The 23,751-nt window shown below is 43.4% G+C and overlaps 1 protein-coding gene across 11 annotated transcripts in view; it reads left to right on the forward strand.

The window, feature by feature from the left end:
• Positions 1–23,751, forward strand: part of MAPKBP1 (mitogen-activated protein kinase binding protein 1) — a 64,106-nt gene that overhangs the window by 20,409 nt on the left and 19,946 nt on the right. For all 11 annotated transcript variants that reach the window (XM_058293981.1, XM_071214123.1, XM_058293983.1 and 8 more), the window contains exon 3: positions 12,178–12,269. In XM_058293981.1, the coding sequence (XP_058149964.1) occupies positions 12,178–12,269 (92 nt within the window). The remainder of the gene's footprint in view (positions 1–12,177; positions 12,270–23,751) is intronic.

Here is a 23,751-nt window from a genome sequence, read left to right on the forward strand (position 1 = left end):
AAATGGCTACATCTGATTTTTTTCTGTCAAGTTGGAAGTTTTTTTTTTTTGAGCCCTTGTGGTATAGACAGTAGAACTATAAATCAGCCAAACCAGGTAGGGACCAGAGGCAGAGTAGAGAAGTAGTCCTGGAATGGCCATTGTGCCCCTCCCTGCCTTCTCCTTTCACTCAAGTCCAGTCACTAAGTTTCTGTCCAGCTGGCTAACATTCTGCACAAAGCCTTCTGGCCTTGGGCTTCCTCTGTGGCTTTTGCGAAAGTGGCAATTCTTAGAATCTGGTGGAGAATCTACTTTGTGAGCTTAGAGTGTAATGTGTGGGCAAGAGACAAACGTAGTTATTCTTAACCTGCAGGAAGGGAGGGAAAGCTGGAGCATGCTCTGCCTTGATCAGGTCTCTGACATGCTTTTTTATAGAAATAGCAAGCCCATGGTTTGGCTGGAATGACTTATAACTAGGGTATTTATAACTTGTAATTGAGTGGGATTGAGAAATGGGGGAAGGGATGGAGGGGGTGAAGGAGCTGGTGGTGCTCATGGCAACAAAAACAGAGATCAGTTTCCTCCCAGTTGCTGGGGTTTCCTCACAAGTTTCAGGTCAGCCAAATCCTATGTGACCCCAGCCTTTTGTGGCTTTGGCCTCTTAGTACTCCCCTAAGGGAGCAGCTGCTCCCATGTCAGACTCCCTGTAGTGTGGCCCCTCACACTAAGAAGGGGTGAGCAGATCTAAACAACTTATGCCATAGGTCCAAGCAAGATTCCCTTCCCAAGCAGTTCCCTCCATTTTGGCTCCACAGATTGCCTCTTTCATTTGCTGGTGCATCTCCTCTAGCTCTATGGACTGATCAGATCCAGGGAATAGAAAGGAGACCAGAAAAGCTTATAAGGCCCTGTCTAGAGTTCCTGGGACTGCCTGGCATCTTGTGTTGTCTGCCTACATGGCTGATGGCTTTGGACTCTAGAGAAACCACTGTCCCTTTTCTGGTCTCCTTCACTTCCTTTGAGCACTCAAAACTGACTGCCCCTTCCTTTTGGTGACTCTCCCCTTCACTGGCTTCCTGCACTCTTTTATCCCTTTCAACCTGCCTGGCATTCTCTAAAAATAGGTATTTCCCAAGGTTCTGTCCTCAGTCTCCTTCTTTTCCTTCTCTCCCCTCCCTCTGTCTTATCCCATCTTATTGTACTTGCAGTAGTGGTTTACACCTCCATGTGAATAATTCTCAAATATCTATTTCTAGTCCTGACCTTTCTTCCAAGCACTAACCTCATGTATATGTTTCTAAATCGAGTGTTCTGTGGTTCCCCCTAAATGTCCTAGAAGTTTTCAGCACATCTGAAACAGATATCATTGGTTCCCATCTTCCTTTGTCCAGACCCAGGACCTCTTTTTGATGCTCCCATTTCTGTTCATGGTGCCACCTTGTTCCCAATCTCTGATTTGAGTTCAAAATTTGAGTCCTTTGTCTTTTACTTCCAGTGTTGTATAGTGCCCTGTCTTGCCAATTCTATTTACTTCATGGCTTTTGAATCCAGCATTTACTTTTCACTCCCACTGTCTTTTTTTTTTTTTTAAAGATTTATTTATTTATTTCTCTCCCCTTTCCTCCCCCCTCCCCATCCCAGTTATCTGTTCTCTGTGTCCATTTGCTGCGTGTTCTTCTTTGTCCACTTCTGTTGTTGTCAGCAGCATGGGAATCTGTCTCTTTTTGTTGCGTCATCTTTCGTCAGCTCTCCATGTGTGTGGCACCATTCCTGGGCAGGCTGCACTGTCTTTCGCACTGGGTGGCTCTCCTTAAGGGGCGCACTCCTTGCGTGTGGGGCTCCCCTACGTGGGAGACATCACTGTGTGGCACGGCACTCCTTGCGCGCATCAGCACTGTGCATGGGCCAGCTCCACACGGGTCAAGGAGGCCTGGGGTTTGAACTACGGACCTCCCATGTGGTAGACAGATGCCCTATCCATTGGGCCAAGTCCGCTTCCCTCCCACTGTCTTCATGCTGGTCTAGATCCTCATTACTTCTTGCCTGAACTATTGTCAACCTCCTAATTAGGCTCCCTGCCTTTCTGTATGTCTTGTATACATCATCATATTCAGGTTTTTTTAAAGCACATTGTTGATGGTGTCCCCTGCTTGAAATCCTTGGCTTCCCAAAGGCTACAAATTACCCTCCTCTTAATTTGGCATTCAAGACCCTCTGTGATCCCATCATAGTCTACCTCTCCTGACTTACTCTCCTACACAATCTTTCTCTCACCATTCCTTACCTGCTTTGTTATTTCCTGCTATCAAACTTTTGCACATACAGCTTCTTCTATTGAGAATTTCTTCTGTCTGTATTTCCACTGTCAAAATTCTGTCTATGTGCAAGGTCCTGTCCCAATACCATTTTACCCTTCAAGAAAACTTCATTTCCTTTCACTGATCCTGTTCAGAAAGCATCTCTCTTCCTCCTCTTTGAGTACTTTATTTCTCTCATCACATCCTGGATTGCTTTTTAGTCTATCATTCATCTTCCCTAATGTATTTTAAGTTTCTAGAGGGTAGAACCTGTAGTCTGTGTATTCATCTTAGGATTCCCCACAGCATCCTCTTGCCTTTCAACCTTTTTTTTTTTTTAAGATTTATTTTTATTTATTTATTCCCCCCCCACCCCCACCCCGGTGTCTGCTTTCTCTGTCCATTCACTGTGTGTTCTTCTGTGTCCTCTTGCATTCTTGTCATGCTGCACCGGAAAACTGTGTTGCTTTTGTTATTGTTGTGTCATCTTGCTACGTCAGCTCTCCATATTTGCAGCACTGCTCCTGGATGAACTGTGCTGTTTTCACACAGGTGGCTCTCCTTGCAGGGTGCACTCCTTGCACGTGGGGCAACCCTACACGGAGGACACCCCTGTGTGGCATGGCACTCTTTGTGCTTGGCAGTACTGCGCGTGGGCCAGCTCACCACACAGGTCAGGAAGCCCTGGGTATCAAACCCTGGACCCTCCATACGATAGGCGGATGCTCTATCAGTTGAGCCATAACCGTTTCCCTCAATCTTTTTTAAAAGTTTTTAAAAATTCATTTTTAAAACAGACTGTATTTTTTAGAGCAATTTTAGTTTATGGAAAAGTGAGCAGAAAGTACAGAGTTCCCATGTACCTACCCCTTCTCACACATACAGTATCCCCAATTAATATTAACATCTTATATTAGTGTGGGAGATTTGTTACAATTGATGAACCAATATTGATACATTGTGACAAACTAAAGTCCATAGTTTCTATTAGGTTCTCTTCTTGTATAGTTCTGTCAGTTTTTACAAATGCATAATGTCATGTATCCACTATTATCACACATAATAGTTTAACTGCCTTAAAATTGCCCTATGCTCCACCCATTCATCCCTCTCTTTTCACCCCGAGTCCCTGGCAGCCACTGATATTTTTGTTGTCCCTGTAGTTTTGTCTTTTCCAGAATGCCTTGTAGTTGGAATCTTAACCTTGTGTAGCCTTTTCAGATTGGCTTTTTTCACTTAACAATATAGTTTCCTCCTGGTCTTTTTCTGACTTTATAGCTCATTTCTTTTTATAACTGGGTAGTAGTCCATTGTATTGATGTACCACAATTTGTTTATCCATTCATCCTTTTTTGAGAACAACTCATATCAAGAAATCTGTTTTACATTGTGACCCAGCACAAACACACATGACCCTGAAACAAAAGTTTCACCATCATTACTTAGCCCTACCACACGCCTTGAACTCTATTTTCTGTTCTTTTTCATTCATTTCCCACTGAACTGATTTCAGGATCCATTAATAGGTTGCAATCTGTATGTTGGAAATTACTTTTCTATCTCATATAATTGAGTAGTTCTGTTTGTTGCCTCTGGGCCACCTGTTTTTTTCTGTCCACTTTAATGAGAGCCAGAAGAGCACTTAAAACACTTGGCTTTATTTTTTGCTTCTCACTTGGGAATAGGCTATTATGAGAAATTATCCTTTTATCTCAGTAAAGTAAAGACTGATTTTTGCCTTTTTTTTTTTTACTCAGGAAGATTCAGTACTGCCCTGCCCAGTGCATGTTGGGAGTGGTGGGTTTTCAAGCCCTCACATACATCTATGGTAATTCTGCCTTCCAGCAGCCTTGCCTCAGGGAAAGATGACACCCTCTTTTGGGCTGATATAGGCTTTCCTCCATCTCATCACTCTCCATCTGCCAAAGCAAAGGCTGTGTCCTGACTTGAATTTTCTCCCTGCTCCAAGGCTGCATTTTGGATGTGGCGATCACTGTAGAGTACAAAATGGATTCTGTCTTCTTGGTTGTGAGTTTTCACTTGTACATAAAGAGTTGTTTCTAGAACTGCAGATTTATCTGGGTGTCAACTGCCTATAGTAGTTGTGTCCCAAGTCACTAGCCATAAGCAGCTGTCTTGGTTGCTGTATTTTTAGGCTCTTCCATTGACATTTGGACCTGAAGTTCCTATTAGAGGCTGGCTTTAGGCCCCATTTTCAGACTTTCAGAACAACTATTTTTTCATAGTTCTTCTTCTCTGCCTCAGTTTCCTTAAATGATGCTTTGGGCCAGAGCACTCACACTAGTGGGCTTGCTTCTTTACGTGAAAAGATGCAGTAGTATTCAGAAGAGACTAGGCCTTTGATTCTCAAAGTGTGGTCTGAGGTCTGAGGACCCCTGGGATCCTTGAGACCCTGTTAAGGAACTACAAGGTTCTCCCTTTTTCAATTATGTTTTCTTCATATACTTCAACTAGAATAGCATATCTCAACAGATTGAATGCAGAGGCAGCTATGAGAACTCATCTGTCTTCTGTTGATCTTCTATTAAAGAACTTTGCAAAAATGTAAATCAGTGCCACTCTTCTCACTAATTTTTGTTTTGGAATCAGAATTTTTTTAAATAAAAATTTTATTTATGGAACATTTAATGGATTTATTATTTTTAAATGAATTAATAATTTTTTTCTGTTGTAATTTCTAATATAGTAAATATCAATAGATACAACCAGCATAAACAAAAGTTCTTTGGGGTCCTTGATAATTTCTGAGTATAAAGAGTTTCTGAGGCCAGAAAGCTTGAAAATCACTGGTCTAGGTCATTCTGTGGTAACAATCTCAAAATTTCTGTGACTTAACCAATAGCTTCTTTCTTTTTTTTTTTTTTTAAAGATTTCTTTCTCTCCCATTTCTGTCCCCCCCCCCCCCCGTTGTCTGTTCTGTGTCCATTTGCTGCGTGTTCTTGTTTTTGTCCACTTCTGTTGTTGTCAGCGGCACCGGGAATCTGTGTTTCTTTTTGTTGCATCATCTTGCTGTGTCAGCTTTCCGTGTGTGCAGCGCCACTCCTGGGCGGGCTGTGCTTTCTTTCGCTCTGGGTGGCTCTTGTTATGGGGCGCGCTCTTTGTGTGTGGGGCTCCCCTACACGGGGGCACCCTGCATGGCAGAGCACTCCTTGCACGCATCAGCACTGCACATGGGCCAGTAAACTTGACAGGACTATGTGCTTTTCTATAGAAATTTTATGACCATTTTAAGTTATAAGTACATTTTGTTTTGCTCATGCTATATTTTGATCTCTTAATTTCAGGGAATGATATCTCCTCACAAACCCTAGAGGATGAATTATGATTTTACTAAACCAGTCTTGCACATTGGTTCTTAAAACTTCTACCAGGAAGTTACAAGCCATATAAATGGCAGCCTTTTTTTTTAAAAAGATTTTATTTATTTATTTAAATCCCCCCCTCCCCTGGTTGTCTGTTCTCTGTGTCTATTTGCTGCGTCTTGTCTCTTTGTCCGCCTCTGTTGTCGTCAGCGGCACGGGAAGTGTGGGCGGCGCCATTCCTGGGCAGGCTGCTCTTTCTTTTCACGCTGGGCGGCTTTTCTCACAGGTGCACTCCTTGCTCCCCCACGCGGGGGACACCCTTGCGTGGCAGGGCACTCCTTAAGCGCATCAGCGCTGCGCATGGCCAGCTCCACACGGGTCAAGGAGGCCCGGGGTTTGAACTGCGGACCTCCCATATGGTAGACGGGCGCCCTAACCACTGGGCCAAAGTCCGTTTCCCTAAATGGCAGCCTTATAAGCACTTAAATGAGAAACATTAATAAAATAAAAATTTATATTCTTAAATTTTTCATGCCCTTTCTCCCACATTATTGGAGTACCAGTGAAACAGCTTGAGAATCATGAAAGAAGTTCAGGGATGTGACTTATAGAAATATGTTGCTCATAGGGTACTGAGCCCCAACCACATCTTGGATCATATTTTTTCTCTTTTCTAACATGTACTCTACAATATTTAAGACATACAATAAAGATATAGGGAAGATAGAGTGAACAAGTAGGTGCCCACCATCAGCTTAAGAAACAAAATGTTACCTGTACCATTCAATTCCCATGTCCCTCAGCCTTTCTGTCACAACCAATTTCAGATGCTTCGTGGGGAGGAACTCTCTTTGCCTGAAATACCCCGGTTTTCATAGGCTTTTTCATACTAGTCTTTCACTGTTGCTGAAGCTTCTGCTCTCTGTTCATTTGTTCATCAAATTTATTAAGTGGCCATTATGTGCCAGGCATTGTTTAAAGTCCTAGAGTTATATAAGTGAGTCATAGTAACTTAGATCCTGCCCTTAAGGAGTTCACAGTCGGATGGAGGAAGACAAGATATAGTTGATGTTAAATCACTACCTGACTTTAAGTCCTCTGAAGAAAAAAAGCAGAATAAGTAGGATATAGAGTGATGGCATTAAAGCTAGTCCAGGGCAAGTGGATGTGACTCAAGACATTGAGCTCCCGTCTACCATACGTGGGGCCCCATGTTTGATTCCTGGGGCTTCCTGGTTAAGGCAAGTGGAGAGCTGACAGCCCACACTGCAGAGAGCTGAGCTGGCACAGCAAGATGTTGCAGCAAAGGGAGATGCAGAGGAGAGACAATGAGAGACATGGCAGACCAGGAAGCTGAGGTGGCTTAAGCAATGGAGTGCTTCTCTCCAATGTCAGAGGTCCCAGGATCAGTTCCTGGTGCCTCCTAAAGAGAAGGCAAGAAAAGACAAGCAGACACAGTAGAACACGCAGTGAAGGGACAGAGAGCAGACTGCAAATGCAGGTGGCAAGTGGGGGGAGGATAAATAAAATTTTAAAAAATAATCTTAAAAAAAAAAAGCTAGTCAGGGAAGTTCTGTCTGAGGAAGAGATGAGCAATGATGTGAGTGAATGAAGGAAGTAAGCTATGTGACAAGCTGAGGAAAGAACTTTATAGCAGAAGGAATAGCATATGCAAAGGACCTGGTGGCTAGGACATGCTTGAGATAACTCTTGGTGGCCAGGTTGACTGGAGTGGAGTGAGTGAGGGAATGTAGGAAATGAGGTCAGAGAGGTAGCCAGAGGCTAAACGTTTTAGGGCCTTGTAAATCTGGGTAAAGTATTTGGATTTGAACTTGAGAGAAATGGGAAGTCATAGGATTTTGAGCAGACTAAAGACATGGTCATTTAAATGTTAAAGACATCACTTTGGCCTGCCGTTATGAGAAAAGAGAGCATGGGCTGAAGCAGGGAGACCAGTTTGGGAGTTACAGCCAAAGTCCAAGTGAAAGATAGAAATGGCTTCAACTCAGTGGTGTGCTAGTAAATATTTTCATGCAGGCTTTCCCAGAGGGAAATGGGGGATGGGGGGATGGGCAGCCCTGATTTGTAGCATTTGCTGATTTCCCTGGCATAAACATTCCCACTGTGGTCACATTTCAAGCTACCAATGTGCTGTTACTGAATGTGGAGGTGGGGAAAGATGCACACAATAAGCTCTCCTGAGCTGGTGCAAATCAGCTCTAGCATACCACTGCTTGAATTTAGGGGTATTTAGCCGGTGGTGTGTTTATAGGAGGTATCCAGGTTTGTGTCTGTTTCTTAGGGCTGGCAGGAGCTGTACAGCCTTTTTGTAAAGAGAAGATGGGGAGAAGGTTATCAGAGGGAGAGAGAGTGTATATATAAAGTACATAGCCTGGGAGCCTGAATGGTGGAGGCCTTGCAGGAACTCTGGACTCTCAGATCCTTTGAAAGTGAAGTTCAACCCAAAACCTCCCTGCAAACAGGAAGCTGGTTTGAGTTAAGAACATAAAATAAAAACCAGCTGATGCCCTGAATGTTTTTCCCCTGCCCCTCCTCCTCCACAGAACCAAAGAAAACTGCCTTTTCTTCCTTGGACAGCTATTCAGAAAGCCAAAAAAAGTGAAAAAACAAAAACAAAACCCCATAAATCCTTTGAAAATAAGCCAAACTGTGAGCCCAGGCAAACAAACTCCTGCCCATGGGGTTTTCCTAGCCTGGAAGTTTGTTCCACTGCTCAGAGCCCTACAGAGCTCTGAGAGAACTGAGATGCCATAAATCAGAGCTTGTCCCTCAGGCCTGTCAGAAAGAGATGTTCAGTAGCAGTTCTTCTGAAACTGGAGCTGTTAGCCCTGTTGTAGGCTGTGAAATCAATATAGTGGTCCTTGACCAGAATTATTTTTAATGAAATAGAATATAATAGAAAATAGGGTATATAACATGCAATAAGAGTATTGTTTTGTAAAACTCAGTTTTATGCCCCTGTATATTTATGAATGTATATGTATGTATGTACTGGGTCATGACATAAAATGTTCTTTTACTGTGGGTCATGGTCAAAAACATTTGATAAACACTAGTCTCCGTGTCTCCTTCCTGCTTTAGATTGTTGTTGAAAAAGTCCATGATAGTTTCAGAATTAATCCTCTTTGTAACTGGGTTATTGACCTACAAGACACCTATTCAAATTCCTGTCAGAGGGAAGGGCAGTTGAAAACCATCAGAGTACTCTTGATTCCCTGTGTTGCTTTCTTCAGCTGAAGCATAAGGGAAGACTGATGCAAATCTGAATCCATAGGATTTTTCTGAAATCAAATTAGCTTGAAGAGAATAGAAATTGAGCAGCCTTTTAGCTCCCTGCACTTGATTTCCGACCTTTCCCCTCCACGTGGTTAATGCTAGCCTCTGGCTTCACACTTTCTTCTCTTCAGTAGGCATTTAATGCAGCAGGAGTGTTCCTGAGTCCCCCTCCTACGGGAATAGTTAAGAGCACAGTGCCCAGAATGAGGGAGTGATGACCCGGGCTTTTCCAGGATGATTTTGTCCTCTCCAGTCAGTGCCTGTTGCTTAGGCCTTTCAAGAGGTGACTCGATGCCAGGGCGTCATTAAGCTGAGAAAAAATATAGGAGGAAGCATAAGGTAGGGAAGACTATCAAGAATGTTTAGGGTAGGCTAATGTTAATTTATCCCACAATAAGAGTGGCATCTCAGATAGGCCAAAGGGTAACTGGCATGTTTGGTGCTTGCCAGGTTACTGTGGGTTGGTGTGGTCCCCTGTACCTAAACTTCCTTTTTTTTTTTTTTTTTTAAAGCCTATTTCTCTCCTCTCCCCCCATGGCTCCCTTGTCTGTTTGTATATTCTTTTTTTTTTTGTTTTTTCCAGTGTTTGTTGTCTGCTCTCTTTCTTCTTTAAGATACACTGGGGGAAAGCAGTTGTGACTCAACTGATAGAGCATCTGCCTACCAAATGGAGGGTCCAGGGTTTGATACCCAGGGCCTTCTGACCTGTGTGGTGAGCTGGCCCACATGCAGTGCTGCTGTGCGCAAGGAGTGCCGTGTCATGCAGGGGTGTCTCCCGTGTAGGGGTGCCCCACACACAAGGAGTGTGCCCTGCAAGGAGAGCCGCCCATGCGAGAAAAGCACAGCCAGCCCAGGACTGGCGCCGCACACACAGCTGATGCAGCAAGATGACATAACCAAAAAAGTGACACAGTTTCCCAGTGCCGCATGACAAGAATGCAAGTGGGCACAGAAGAACACACAGCGAATGGACACAGAGAGCAGACAACAGGGGGAAGGAGAGAGAAATAAATAAAATAAATCTTTAAAAAAAAAAGGCACTGGTTGCTGACTGGGAACTGAACCTGGGATTGCCCGTGTGGGAGGCGGGTGCCCAATTGCTTGAGCCACACCTGCTTCCTTCTCATTCTTTTTGGTGGTGGTGGTTGTTGCTTGCTGTCTGCTTGTTGTTTGGTTGTTGTCTTGCTTGTCTGCTCATTGTTGGTGTTTTGTTGTTGTTGTTGTTGTTTTGCTCAATGTCTCCTTGTTGTCTGCTTGTTGTTTGTTTGTCTTTAGGAGGCACCAGGAACCGAACCTGGGCTCACCCATGTGGGAATAGAGCCAAGTTGGAATTCCTGTCTGCATCTTTGAGATGCAAAAGACTCTTGGGGACCTTTCTGGGGAATAGATTTTTAACTAACTCTAGTTTTGAGTCACTATAGGGCATTTCTTTCCAACCTAATTCAAACTAAAATGGTCCTTGGAGATTAGAATTTAAACTAACCCTCTGGGAGCACTTTTGAATTCTTCCAGTTGGGACAGTAAAAGAGAAGGAGAGATCCTAAAACTATCCTAATTGGCTCTGGGTTTACCCTCTAGAAGGTGACCTGGTGCCATTTTTGTAAGGGCCAGGTAAAGCAGTAGACCACTTTGCCAAGGAAACCCCTGAAGTATTTCTGGTTCATCTTACCTTGTAGGGCCTCTGAGACTCTCTCCAGGATCAGAGTTTTCAGAGTACAGTCTAGCTTCTTCATATACATTCTATGTTCAGAGCCCCTCTCTCTGAGCCCCTCTCTCATAGCCAAGCACATCCCTGAGGAGGGCCAGTGTAGGGAGCCCAGGCAGTGTTAGAGGAGACTGGACTTGGAATGACAAGTGCAATATTCTATAGTAGAGTGTGAAGTAGAGTGACAAGCAAGAAGTTACAGGGCAGTCAGACTCTCACATGGGAACATCTACCAGGAAGAACATCTACAATGCAAGATAACAATAGTGATGATGAGACTGATGGTGAATGCCTCATGTGGCCAATGACCTCTCAGATCTCTGAGCACTTTATACATGTTTGCCTTCCACCTCTTTGAAAGTCATGGTTTAATAGTTAGAGTACCCTGAGCCTCTGTGCTTTGCAAAACACAGTATTAAGCCATGTTTCTGCCTCCTTGAATCATAATCTGTCTGAACCATCAGCTGTTCGAGGGGGTGGTTGGAGTCATTTTATGTAAGGAAGGAATGTGATGGAATAGAAAGGTCAAGAACATTATGAGTTACCTAACTGATACCTAATAATCTTCTGACTCTTGGTCGATCAGAGTATAGTCTTTCCCTTCATGCCTGCCAAGGCACAAAGATGAGTGACCTAAGTAAATGTCCAAAAGAATTGAAAACAGGAACTCAAAAAAATACTTATGTATGAGTGTTCATAATAGCATTATTTATAGTAGCCAGAAGGTGGAAACAATCCAAGTGTCCATCAACAGATGAATGGATAAGCAAAATGTGATATATATATACAGTACAATATTATTCAGCCTTAAAAAGGAATGAAGTTCTGATGCATGCAACAACATGGGTTAATCTTTAAATAATTTTGAAATCATTATGTTGAATGAAATAAGCCAGAAACAAAATACCTATTATATAATTCCACTTATATGAGGTATCTAGAATAAGCAAATTCATAGAGACTGAGAGTAGATTAGAGGTTACTACGGGCTAGAGAGACAGGGAATGAGGAGTTACTGCCTATTGGGTACAGAGTTTTGGTTTGGGGCCATGAAAAAGTTTTGATAATGGTAGCTCAGCATTGTGAATGCCATTAATACCACTGAAATGTACACTTAAAAATGGTTACAATGGGAAATTTTGTGTTAAATACATATTAGCACAACAAAGGAGGGAAAAAGATCAGTGACCTCTCCTGAGTCTCAGACCTAGGAGTACAGTCTGGGGACCCAGGATGCGATCTCTCTTGTAAACAGTGCCTTCCTAGATTGGGGGAATGCTTGTTCCTCTGTGGCTGTGAGCTGTGCTTTAAATCCCACCAGTGGATTTTCTTTCCCACTCTTTCCAAGACTGAGCCCCGCTAAAAGCAGCTGAAGCACTCTTGCTTTTTCCCATGTGATCAAGAGGCCTATGGCCAGAACAGAACCTGGAGAAGTCCATAGCCCCATGCTTCTGAAGATGCAGTATCAGGAAAATAGCTGGCACTGCAGGAGGGTCCGGGTATCTTCAGCACCCCCTTCCTGACTGCACATTATCTGCACTCTATAACATATCTCCTCTCTGTCTTGCTTTAACAGGTGACGTTGGAGAAGGTGCTGGGAATAACAGTGTCTGGAGGAAGAGGACTTGCCTGTGACCCCCGGTCAGGTTTAGTTGCCTACCCAGCTGGGTAAGTGCCTTAGAAGAGACTTACTGCAGTGGAGTTTATAGCCTTGCTAAACCAGTTGGGGTGGGCAGGAGTTTTCTCATATCTTCTGGGAATATATCCAGGTTAATGTTTTGGTGCCATTTTTGTAAGGGAGATATAGGGCCAAGTAAAGGTTCTTTGTTGGGTATTGACCTTGTTGCCATCTGTCCTGCTTTTGGGCCATTCATTTCCATCCACCCACAAACATAGATTCACACCTTTTATTACACACAGCTCCCAACACCATCTTCAGTAAGTACCTTCAAGCCATTTCATTAACAACTTTATTTAGATGTAATTCATATACCATACAATTCACCCATTTAAAGTGTTCAATTCACTGCTTTTTAGTATATTTGCAGGGTTGTGCAGCCATCACCACAATCGATTTTAGAACATTTTCATCAACCCAGTAAGCCACATAACCATTAGCAGTCACATCCTATTTCCCACCCAAGTCTTCCAGTCCTAGTCAACCACTAATTTATAATACTTTCTGTTTTTATAGATTTGCCTATTCTGGACATTTCATATAGATGGAATCATATGAGACCTTTTGTTGCTGGCTTCTTTTATTTAGCATAATGTTTTCAAGGCTTATCCATATTGTAGCATAGATCAGTACTTTATTCTTTATTCCTTTATTGCCGATAATATTCCATTGTATGGCTATACCAAATTTCATCATTTGATGGTTATTTAGGTTGTTACCATTTTTTGGGTTCTTATGCATAATGCTGCTATGAATATTTGTCTACTTTAGTCAAAAATAGAGGGGAGGGAAGCGGACGTGGCTCAAATGATAGAGAGTCTGCCTGCCATATGGGAAGGCCCAGGGCCTCCTGACCCGTGTGATGAGCTGGCCCATGCACAGAGCTTCTGTGAGCAAGGAGTGCTATGCCAAGGGATGCCCCCATGTGGGAGTGCCCCATGTGCAAGGAGCGTGCCCCGCGAGGAGAGCCACCCTATGTGAAACAAGTGCAGCCCGCCCATGAATGGTGCCGCACACATGGAGAGCTGACACAACAAGATGATGCAACAAAAAAGAGATGCAGTTTCCCGGTGCCGCTGAGGGTGCAAGTGGACACAGGAGAACACAAAGCAAGAGGACGCAGAGAGCAGACAAAGGGCGAGCAGGAATAAAGAAAATAAATCTTAAAAAAAAAAAAAATAGAAGGGAGCAGATGTGGCTCAAATGATTGAGCACCTGCTTCCTACATGAGAGGTCCCAGTTTGGTCCCGGTGCCTCCTGAAAACAAAAACAAACCACAAGCCAACAAAGAAAAAAGCCAACTCAGGGGAGCCACTGTGGCTTAGTAGTTGAGTGCTGGCTTCCCACATGTGAGGTCCCAGGTTCAATCTCTGGCTGTAGTAGCTCAAAAAAAAAAAAAAAGTAGAAGAAAAATAGAGGATTTGGGCTGGCATTTCCCCCTTGCTGCTTTTTCATTCCTCTGCTCCTACAAGTGAGAAATGCCCAATCATTATTTGTTCTTGTTTTTATATTTGCAGATGACTTGATTTTATAGGTAGCAAAATCCCAGGATCCACAAAAACTACTAGAAGTAATAAATGAATTCAATGAAGTAGCAGAATATAGGATCAAAACACAGACGCACACACAAAATTAGTTTTCTTTCTATACAAATTCAATGAACAATCTGAAAAGGAAATTTTAAAAATCCATTTACAATAGCATATCAACCAATAAAATATTTAGGATAAATTTAACCTAGTGGTGAAAAATGTATACATTAAAACTACAAAACTGTGGAAAGACATTAGAGAAGAACTAAATAAATGGAAAGACATTCCTTGTTCGTGGACTAGAAGATTTAATATTGTCAAGATGGCAGTACTACCCAAAGCTGTCTACAGATTCAGATATATGATGAGGGTATCAGATATATGATGAGGATATCAAAATATAAAAATAACTCATAACTGAATAACTATAAGACAAACAATTAAAATGGGGCAGAGGATCTCAACAGGTATTTCTCCAAGGAAAAGATACCAGTATATAATAATCACATGAAATATGCTCAAAACCCTTAACCATTAGCGAAATTCAAATCAAAACCATGTTGAGATACTACATCACATCCACTAGGATGGCCATAATAAAGATGTTAATAATATGGTGGTATAGGGGAATAATATACCTAATACTAACTATGGACTACAGATAATATTTTAATATTCTTTCATCATTTAATACAAAGATACCACACCAATGCTAAGTGTCAACAATAGGGGCTATATGGGAATGCTATATTTTTCATATGACTTTTATATAAACCTACAACATCTCTAATTTTAAAAAATAATTACAATAACTTAAAACAAGGAAAATTATACTAAGTTAAATCAGACCCAAAGTATTACATATAGTATGTTTCCATTTATATAAAATGTAAATATAAATAAATCTATAGAGATAGAATTAGATTAGGTGTGATGTAGGGCTGGGGAAGAATAGAGGGATTGAAAGGTGACTGTTAAGGGGTGTGGGATTTTCCTTTTTGGAGTAATGAAAATGGTCTAATCCATCGTTTCTTTAGATTTCTACAGAAGTGTTTCCTTGTGGAGCCTTGGGGCTGCCCCTCCTGCTTCTGGTTCTCTCTGTCAACCTCTGCTCCTTGCTGATGGACATAGGGACACTGGAAAATGAGAAGGGCAATTGCTCTCCTTTTCTTAACCCCACCAGCAACTTGGGGAAGGCCTAATGTTATTTCTTGTACACGATACATAATTTGCTTAGTTTTCTGTCATCTGGTCTGAAAAGCTACCTTTATTAAGGGCTTAATCTGTACCAGGTACTATGTTAAGCATTTGAAATGAATTATCTTAAATAATAATACTCAGAGCAATCCTTTAAGGTTGGTACTATTATCATTCCCATGTTTTAGAGGAGGAAACAGATTCAGAGAGGATAAGCAGTTTGCTTGTAGTCACACAGCTAGTGTCTGTATTGGGATTCTAACCCAACTAGTTTGATTACAGAACTTTGACTCTTTTTTTTTTAAGGTTTATTTTATTTATTTCTCCCCATCCCCCTCGTTATATATGCTCGCTGTCTGCTCTCTGTGCCTGTTCATTGTGTGCTTGTCTTTTTTTAGGAGGCACTGAAAACCAAACCCAGGACCTTCCATGTAGGAGGAAGGCACCAAATGACTTGACCCACCTCCACTCCCACTTGTGTCTCTATTGTGTTTCCTTGTTGTGTCCCCTGGTTGTGTCATCTTGTTACATCAGTTCACCAGGCCAGCCCGTTGTGTCAGCTCTCTGTCTTGCTTGTCTTCTTTAGGAGGCACTGGGAACTGAACCCGGGACCTCATATGTGGTAGGCTGGTGCCCAACTGCGTGAGCCATATCAGCTTCTCTAACTTTTAAGGATGGTATGGGGTAGGGGAAGATCAGATATTTTGCTTATTATTAGCAAAAGGAGGATTCTTTCTAATTACCAGTAGTCCCATGAGAATGGGATGCAAATGCTTATTATTAAAAGCTACTTCTAAAAAAAAAAAAAAAGCTACTTCTCCCCTAAGCTGTCTACATGCCATTAGAATAAGAAGAGCCCAATTTATGGGCAGCTCGGTCTGTGCCAGGTAACAGACTTTTCTGCTCCAGGGGACAGACAGACTTCTCTGTCCCTGGGTTAGTCTCCCTCCAGAGTGGCCCCCTGTGGTAAGTGTGCTGTGGGAACTGCACTGGTTCTATCTGGCCAGAGGCTGAGCTAGCCTCCTTCTCCCCTTCCAGAAGCAGGTTGATGAATGACTTCTGTAGCTGGATAACCTTGTGTAGCTTGCCTCAGGGGAATTCCAGTCATTCCTGCTTCAGCCTGGGAAAGCCAGGTTCTTTCTTGTTGGAGGTGGGGCTGAGGTTGGATGTAGGATTAGCCAGAATGGCCACGTGCTAGCATGCTGAGCAGGTGGAGTCCTGCTCCCCACTTTCCCCCACATGCCCTGGCCCCAGGCCTGGCGCCATTGAGGGTGTGTTTTGATATTTATGGGCTGATCCAGCCTAGCACTTTATGCCTGGGAGTTATTATCCTTCCAGGTAGCGTGTGGAGGCCTCCCTGCTGTAACTTCTAAGAGGTTCCCTGAGTGTGCTTGGCTTGAGCCAGCCCTAGCCAGTGCTCCTGGTCTGTGCTCTGATCTTTTGATTTCCTAGAACTTCACATTCTCTCTTTGCAAATGGCTCTTGGGTGTTTTAGTTTTGCTTTGTGCTGGAGTCTCCTGATACACCTCTGGGGTGTCTGGGTGCCACCAAAGTCTTGCAAGCAGGCACTTTCCCTCCCTCCCCTTTCTATCTGATGATCCACCCCTACCCCCCTTTTCTCATTCCTACTGCGTTTGTTGCTGTAGGAGCCAGCTCAGGTATCCTAGAAACAAGAAGAGGAAGCAAAGCTCAGAAAAGTCTCCCAGAGGCCTAGAGGCAAATATCAAACCAAAACAAAGTTTTCTGAGAGGAAATGAAACGGCACAGGGAATGGGTAGGGTGTGTTTATCAGGTAGAGGTGGATTGAACAAGAGTGTAGAGTCTCTGGGCAGAGGTTCTTCAGTTTTAGTGGCTCCTGCGTCTATTCTCCAGCATTCTCCCTTTGCTGTGGTCTTCCCCACAGGAAGCCTGCGCCTCACCTGTCACCCTTAATGTTCCTGTGTCCTAGGATGCCACGCTGGTCCCCAGATAGCTTCTCTGAGGGACTCAGTTTAGGTGAACACCCATAATTAACTTGAGCCCAAATTAGCTTTCCCTTCCCTTACTGGCTTGGAGCAGGGTTCAGGGGCTTTAGAGCCCAGCATAACACCTGTTGCCACCGTGGAGCCGATCACTTCTGAGAATGGGTTTCTCTTGGCTTTTAATGCCCAAGTGCCACAGGACCTTGCCTGGATGAGTGCTCCTGGCACAGTTGCTACTTGCCCACTAGAGTGGGAGGTGTTTTAGAACAGTGACTGACCCTATCCAGCAGCCAAGAGGTGACCTCTTGGTTGCTTTGAGCGGGGAGGAGGAGAGAGGAAACCCAGCTTTCCTGAGAAGGCCCTCCATATTTTACCCAGCCCAGGTTGGAATTTATGCTGAGATTAACTCCAAAGCATTGGACAGGCTGTGAAGCCACAGAGTCTCCTCCTAAACTGTGTTCTAGTAAAACTGGAGCTAAAGAAAAAGAGCTGCCTTCTTACTCTCCTGTGTGGCAAGTCCTTTGTGGGTGTTTGCTATGGAGTGGGGAGGGGGGGGGGGCGGCGTGGAGAGACCAGGTGAACTTGTGAGAAGAGGATGATTAGACTAGGCAACCTGGTAGATGTGAGTCGAAGTTAGGTGCACTTACAACCACCCATCAGTCCCTTCAGGATCTTTTCTCCTATTTTTCCTTCATATTTCTCACCTAAAATCAGGGCCCCTGAGTTTTACCCAAAACAATTTGTTCATTGATGCATTCATTCATTAGTTTCAGCAGGTATTTTTTGAAGACCAGTTCTAGGCCAGGAATACCCAGGATACAGCAGTGAATAAGTCAAACAGGGTCCCTGCTTTTGTGGAGTTTAGGTTCAAGAAGGGGGAGCAGACAATCAGCACTTAAATAAGATAAGTGATACGTGTTTTGAAGAAACTAAAACAGGGTGACGGAAAAGAGACGAGAGAAAAACTGGGGGTGAGGGGCTACTTTAAGATCAGGTGATCAAGAAAGATCTATCTTGGGAGGTGTATTAGTCAGCCAAAGGGGTGCTGGTGCAAAATATCAGAAATTGGTTGGTTTTTATAAAGGGTGTTTATTTGGGGTAGGATCTTACAGATACCAGACCATAAAGCCTAAATTACTCCCTCACCAAAGTCTATTTTTCACATGTTGGCGCAAGATGGCTGCCAATGTCTGTGAGGGTTCAGGCTTCCTGGGGTTCCTCCTTTCTAGGGTCTTGCTTCTCTCTGGGTTCAGGGTTCCTCTCTTCCCAGGGCTTGTTTCTTTCTGGGTTCATGGTTCCTCTCTTCCTGGGGCTTGTTTCTCTTTCCTCTGTGGGCTTACTTCCCGGGGCTCCAGCTTAAGGCTTCAGCATCAAACTCCAATGTCAAAACTCCAACATCAAAAACCCTTCCAACTCTGTCCTTTGCCATGCCTTTTATCTGTAAGTCTCCACCCACCAAGGGGTGGACACTCAATGCCCTAATGACATGGCCAAGTCAAATCCCTAATCATAACTTAATCATGCCCAGGTACAGACCAGGTTACAAACATAATCCAATATCTATTTTTGGAATTCATAACCATATCAGAAGGTAACATTTGAAGTGATACCTGAATGACAGGAAGAAATGAACATATGAAGATCTAGTACCAGAGTGTTCAGGGGAAGGGCGCATCAAGTGCAAAAGCCCTATAAAAAGGGAAGACTCGGCTCACTTGCTTACGGAGTTGAACAGTGGCCATGGTGGCTAGACCATAATGATTGAGAGGAAGAGAGGTTGGACACTATCCTTTTGACCTGGTTTATAAAGTCTTGCAGCTTACAGAGATTTGCCACTTTTTTTTTCTAGGAACAGAATATGTTTAGGGTCCTCTGGCCAGAGGAAGGGTATTCAGGAAAGAAGTGTACTGCTAACTCTACACTGGTGGGCATGTGTTTGACTAGGTTATTAGCACTCAGTCTTTTCTCATGCCAGACCTTTAAGATGATCTTTCCTTTGAGGATTCGCTGGCAAAACGTCCCAGAAACAGATACCAGTGGGTCTCATGGCGTGGTCTAAGAGGGTTACTCAGCAGGAAGTCATTGGATTTCAGGTAGCTAGAGAGGGCCAAGACCAAGAATGCTCACGCAAACATCAGAAACTTATTATCTCTTGGGATAATTAAAGTTTTACAATTTCCCCTTTGGGAGTGAATCTTGAGGGACAGATTGTAATTCCATATCTGGATAAGGACCCTCATGAGTCACTAATATCTAACAAGTCCTACGTGGGATGGCATAGTTGTAGTTCCTGTTAAAACTGCAGACCCCCTGGGTAGCCCTTTCCTTATTATTGTTGCAGCAGGGTACACTTCAAGGAGATGGTATTGCACTTTAACTTCTTCAATTCTCACAACCAATTCTATGAGGTAGGTATTATTATCCCTATTTTACAGGTGAGGGAACTTGAGGTTCTAAGAAATTAAGGAACATGCCCATGATTGCACAACATGTTGGCAGCCACATTTGCCTGCTGGATCTCAGTGTTCTTGCTCTTTCCACCACCACACCGCCCTTGAGCATCACTGAATCCTAATTGCCTGAGGCACGGGAGAGCTGTGGGCCTGCCTGGAGGGCAGTAATTCATACGTCAGCTACCCAGGAGGCTCCTGGGCCATTAGGGCATTGTCTTGTAGCTAGTGTCTTATTTAAAGATTTATTCACTTATTCACCAGTATTTATTGAGTACCTATCTTCAAAGCCTGGGAGAAATAACAGTAAAGAAAACACATAAATAGCACCTTCACAGAGCTGGCAATCTAGTAGGGAAGACAAGACAATTTTTTAAAAAGTAAATTGTATAGAATATTACAAGGTGATATGTGGTATGGAAAAAGTATAAGCAATGAAAGGCGATGAGGAATGTGGGTGGTGGGGGTTAAACAGGGCTTGCAGGTGACTTTTGAGTAAGGCTTGAAGCACGTTTGGTGTGCCACTGGTCTGGGTCTAAGTCACCCTCTGATTTTACCTAGTCTCAAAGAGAGGAAGCTCAAAGGTACTGGGCCTCTGGCTGAACCTTTCCATGTCCTGCTTCCTATATGTGGTGCTACATTCATTGCTTATTTCCAGAGGTGGGTCCTATGAGAATGCTGGCTCTTCATGATGGCTGCATGCCTGAACCTGTCCAGGGAAGAGGGATGTTGAGGGCTTGGCCCTTTGTAGGCAGAGGGCCCTATACCTGGCACTATTGCTCCACAATCTGACTTCCCTGAATTGAGGCCACGAGGCACTGAGGCCTTAGAGTTTCCCGGGGAGTAAGCTAACTCCCTGTACCTTGGGGTTCTGAGTTACAGGACTTAGCCATTTGAGCCAACCCAGCCCTTATCATATTGATGATTTCAGCCAGCACTGTTGCCAGGGTGCAAGTGAAGATGACCGCCTGCAGTATAGGGCAGGGTCAAGGAGCATGAGGGTGGAGGGCCAAAGATTGATGCAAACTGTGCACCCCACCCACCTCTCCTTAGCAGACTGCAGAGCTTGGTCAGTGGTCACCAAGAAGACTGAGGAAGCTTCCACATCAGTGTTTTTCAGATCTACTCTCTTGGGAGGACATGAGCAAGCTGCACACAGACAGTACCTTGGACATGTTTGCCAAGCTCTGCCCTCTCAGCAACATCTGCATTACTCTTCTACTAAGTGGAGCTATGACATGAATCAGTCTTTGTTGCTCTCTTCACTGGGACATTTCCAAATACGAATAATCAGGAGTGAAAATTTCAGTATAAGGGCCCACCTATTTGTGTTTCCCTGCCCTGCCCAACTCTTCCACACCACAGTGAAGAATTTCCCAGAATATACTAGAGTGAGGTGGGGGTGCTAGCGAAGGGAAGAGTTATGCTTCTCCCTCTAAATAATCATCTTTCTGTTTACATTGTATCTTATACACATGACACTGCTGTCCTTCCTGCCTCCACCTCCCTCCACTGTGGAGTCGAACAACTTTATGAAATATTGGCTACTCATAGAGTTAGAATCTAGAATATATGTTATCAGGGGATGGGTTTGGGATAGGGAATGGAACATTAAGGCTTAACATGTTCAGGGTTCCTATTTGGAATGATGGAAATGTTTTGGTAATGGATGGTGGTGATGGTAGCACAAGATTGTGAATATAATTAACAGTGCTGAAATATTTATCTAAATATGATTAAAAGGGAAAATGTTAGATTGTATATGTGGCAATAAAAATTTAAAGAAAAATCCATGGAACTTTTGTAGTACAGTGATTAAAAATGTACTGTCATCAATTGTAATAAATGTTCCACACGAATCCAAGATGTTGATGGGTTGATATTTGAGAATCGTGTATGTTATGCATGATTGTTCTGTAAACCCACAACTTCGCTAATTAAAAAAAAAAATAAGGGAACCGATGTGGCTCAGTGGTTGAGTGCCAGCTTCCTATATACAAGGTCCCAGGTTCAATCCCCAGCCTTGCTACCTCAAAAAAAAATAAAAATAAATAATAAAAAATTATATACTAGAGATAAACTTAAGAAATAAGACAAGAATAAGCTCAGATGCCAGAATGCTATAGTTGATGTGTCAAATGTTTGGGGAAGCGGACTTGACCCAATGGATAGGGCATCTGCCTACCACATGGGAGGCCCACAGTTCAAACCCCGGGCCTCCTTGACCCGTGTAGAGCTGGCCCATGCACAGTGCTGATGTGCACAAGGAGTGCCCTGCCACGCAGGGGTGTCCCCTGCGTAGGGGAGCCCCACGCGCAAGGAGTGCACCCTGTAAGGAGAACCGCGCAGCGCAAAAGAAAGTGTAGCCTGCCCAGGAGTGGCGCCACACACATGGAGACCTGACGCAACAAGATGACTCAATAAAAAGGAAACACAGATTCCCGGTGCCACTGATAAGGATAGGAGCGGTCACAGAAGAACACGCAGCGAATGGACACAGAAAGCAGGCAACTGGTGGGGGTGGGGGGGGAAGGGGAGAGAAATTGAAAAAAAATATGTGACTGTAATAAAATATTGGGTAAAGGGAAGGAGAAAACAGATGATGTTGTGACCCAACAATACTCAGAATTTGTGTGCGGTGACTTGGGAAGTGTTTTAAGCAGTCTTATGCCCGCCCTTTTAAGGCTACAATGCTGCTTTGGGATAATGAGTTCAAGGGAAAACTTAAAAGTTTACCAGAGAGCCATCATCACCTACTTTTTCTAGATTTGTAGGTACATGGATGCGTTGATTATATATCAAATAATTCAAGTGCGATCAACTCTCAGCTGAAGTCTTTGCTGTGATTTATTTGTAACTGATTAAAAGCTAAATTCTGTAACCACTCAGACTAGAAACTTTTGCTAGAGAGATGAACCTGCAGAGGGACTCCTCAACAAGTCTGCACAGAAAGCAGGAAGGTTCAGAAGACATCAATTAGCCATTGAGAACTTGCTGGGTTCCTTGATGGTGGCAGGCATGAAGGGCATCATTTTTCACACATTGAATGTAGTAATATATAAGTACCTATCTAAATCAATGATCTTTCAACTATAACAGCTATAATTTTTATGTGCCCTGTTCTGATTTCCAAAAATTCTTTATCCTAAATCCTCTTTCCCTCTAGGTGCTCCAGTCTCCTCCCTTCTTTATAGAGGCTCCTGCCTTAACACCCTGTGAATTAGATCAGTGTTCTCCCTGTATTTCAAGGAGAACCTTGACTCTTTTTTTCTTTCTCTTGCCCCCTGCTCTCCATCCCAATTGCTTAACTCTGCTTTCCATAAGCACTGATTTAGGGATCCTGAATCTGTCTTGCTTTAGTTGTGTGGCCATGGGCAAATTACCTCACTGCTCTGGACGTGTTTCTCCATCTGTAAAGTGGGATAGTTATACCAGTGTCACAAGGTTTTAAGATTTCAAGAAGACCACACATCTAAAGTGCTTAGCATGGAGCATGGGTGATAAATTGTGATTGTTGTTATAGGGTCCCAGTGGGTGAATAATGGTAGATTGGATACTAAAGGAAGTAGAAGCCCTCACGTTTATAGTTCATTAAGGATTTTATGTGTTGCATTTTAACTTAGCTAGGAGATGACACTTCCATTGTCTTTCTGCGCCTCTGTGCTGCTGCTCTGGATGCTTGAGGTAGTTTCTCCCTCAGCATTTTTCCCATCCTTTCCTTGCTACCTTCCAAACTTATCATCTCCTAAGTGAGTAAAGATGTAGATACTTTCTTCCCCCAAGCTTAACCTAGCTTTCCTTTCCTGGCTGCCTTTCCAGAGGAAAAAAAATAAAATCTCCTTTAAAGTTCTTATCATTACTCGGGTCCTGACAGTATTTACCTCCATCTTCCAAATGAAAGAACTTGATATTACCCCTTCATGCCTTGTCCCCCACTGCCGGCAGCCCCCTTCAGCTTCCTGTTAAATGTCCCAGGAGTAGTAATTCTAAGATCTGCCATCAATTTGGTTCCTCCTGTGTGTCAGAAAAAAAATGATAAATTTTTACAAAATTCCTATGAGGTAGATCTGAGTGTCTCCATTTTTGGTAGAGAGGAAGATAGGCTTGTAATCACCCAGGGTCACATAGTTGTACATGGCAGAACAAGGACTCAAACCCTGGCCTCTGACTCCAAAACCCAGAATGTTCCCACTATTCCACGTTGCCTCTCAGGGCTCAGATCCTTGATCCTCTCTTCCGAAGAAGACAGGTGGGGCCTGTTAAATCCTCCAAGGGACCAAACTAGTGGACCAAGGGAGGTGTTCATCTGCTCAGAAATGTTCATTGAACAAC

Source organism: Dasypus novemcinctus, chromosome 3 (genome assembly GCF_030445035.2).
Source record: "Dasypus novemcinctus isolate mDasNov1 chromosome 3, mDasNov1.1.hap2, whole genome shotgun sequence".
In the NCBI taxonomy this organism is placed as follows: domain Eukaryota; kingdom Metazoa; phylum Chordata; class Mammalia; order Cingulata; family Dasypodidae; genus Dasypus; species Dasypus novemcinctus.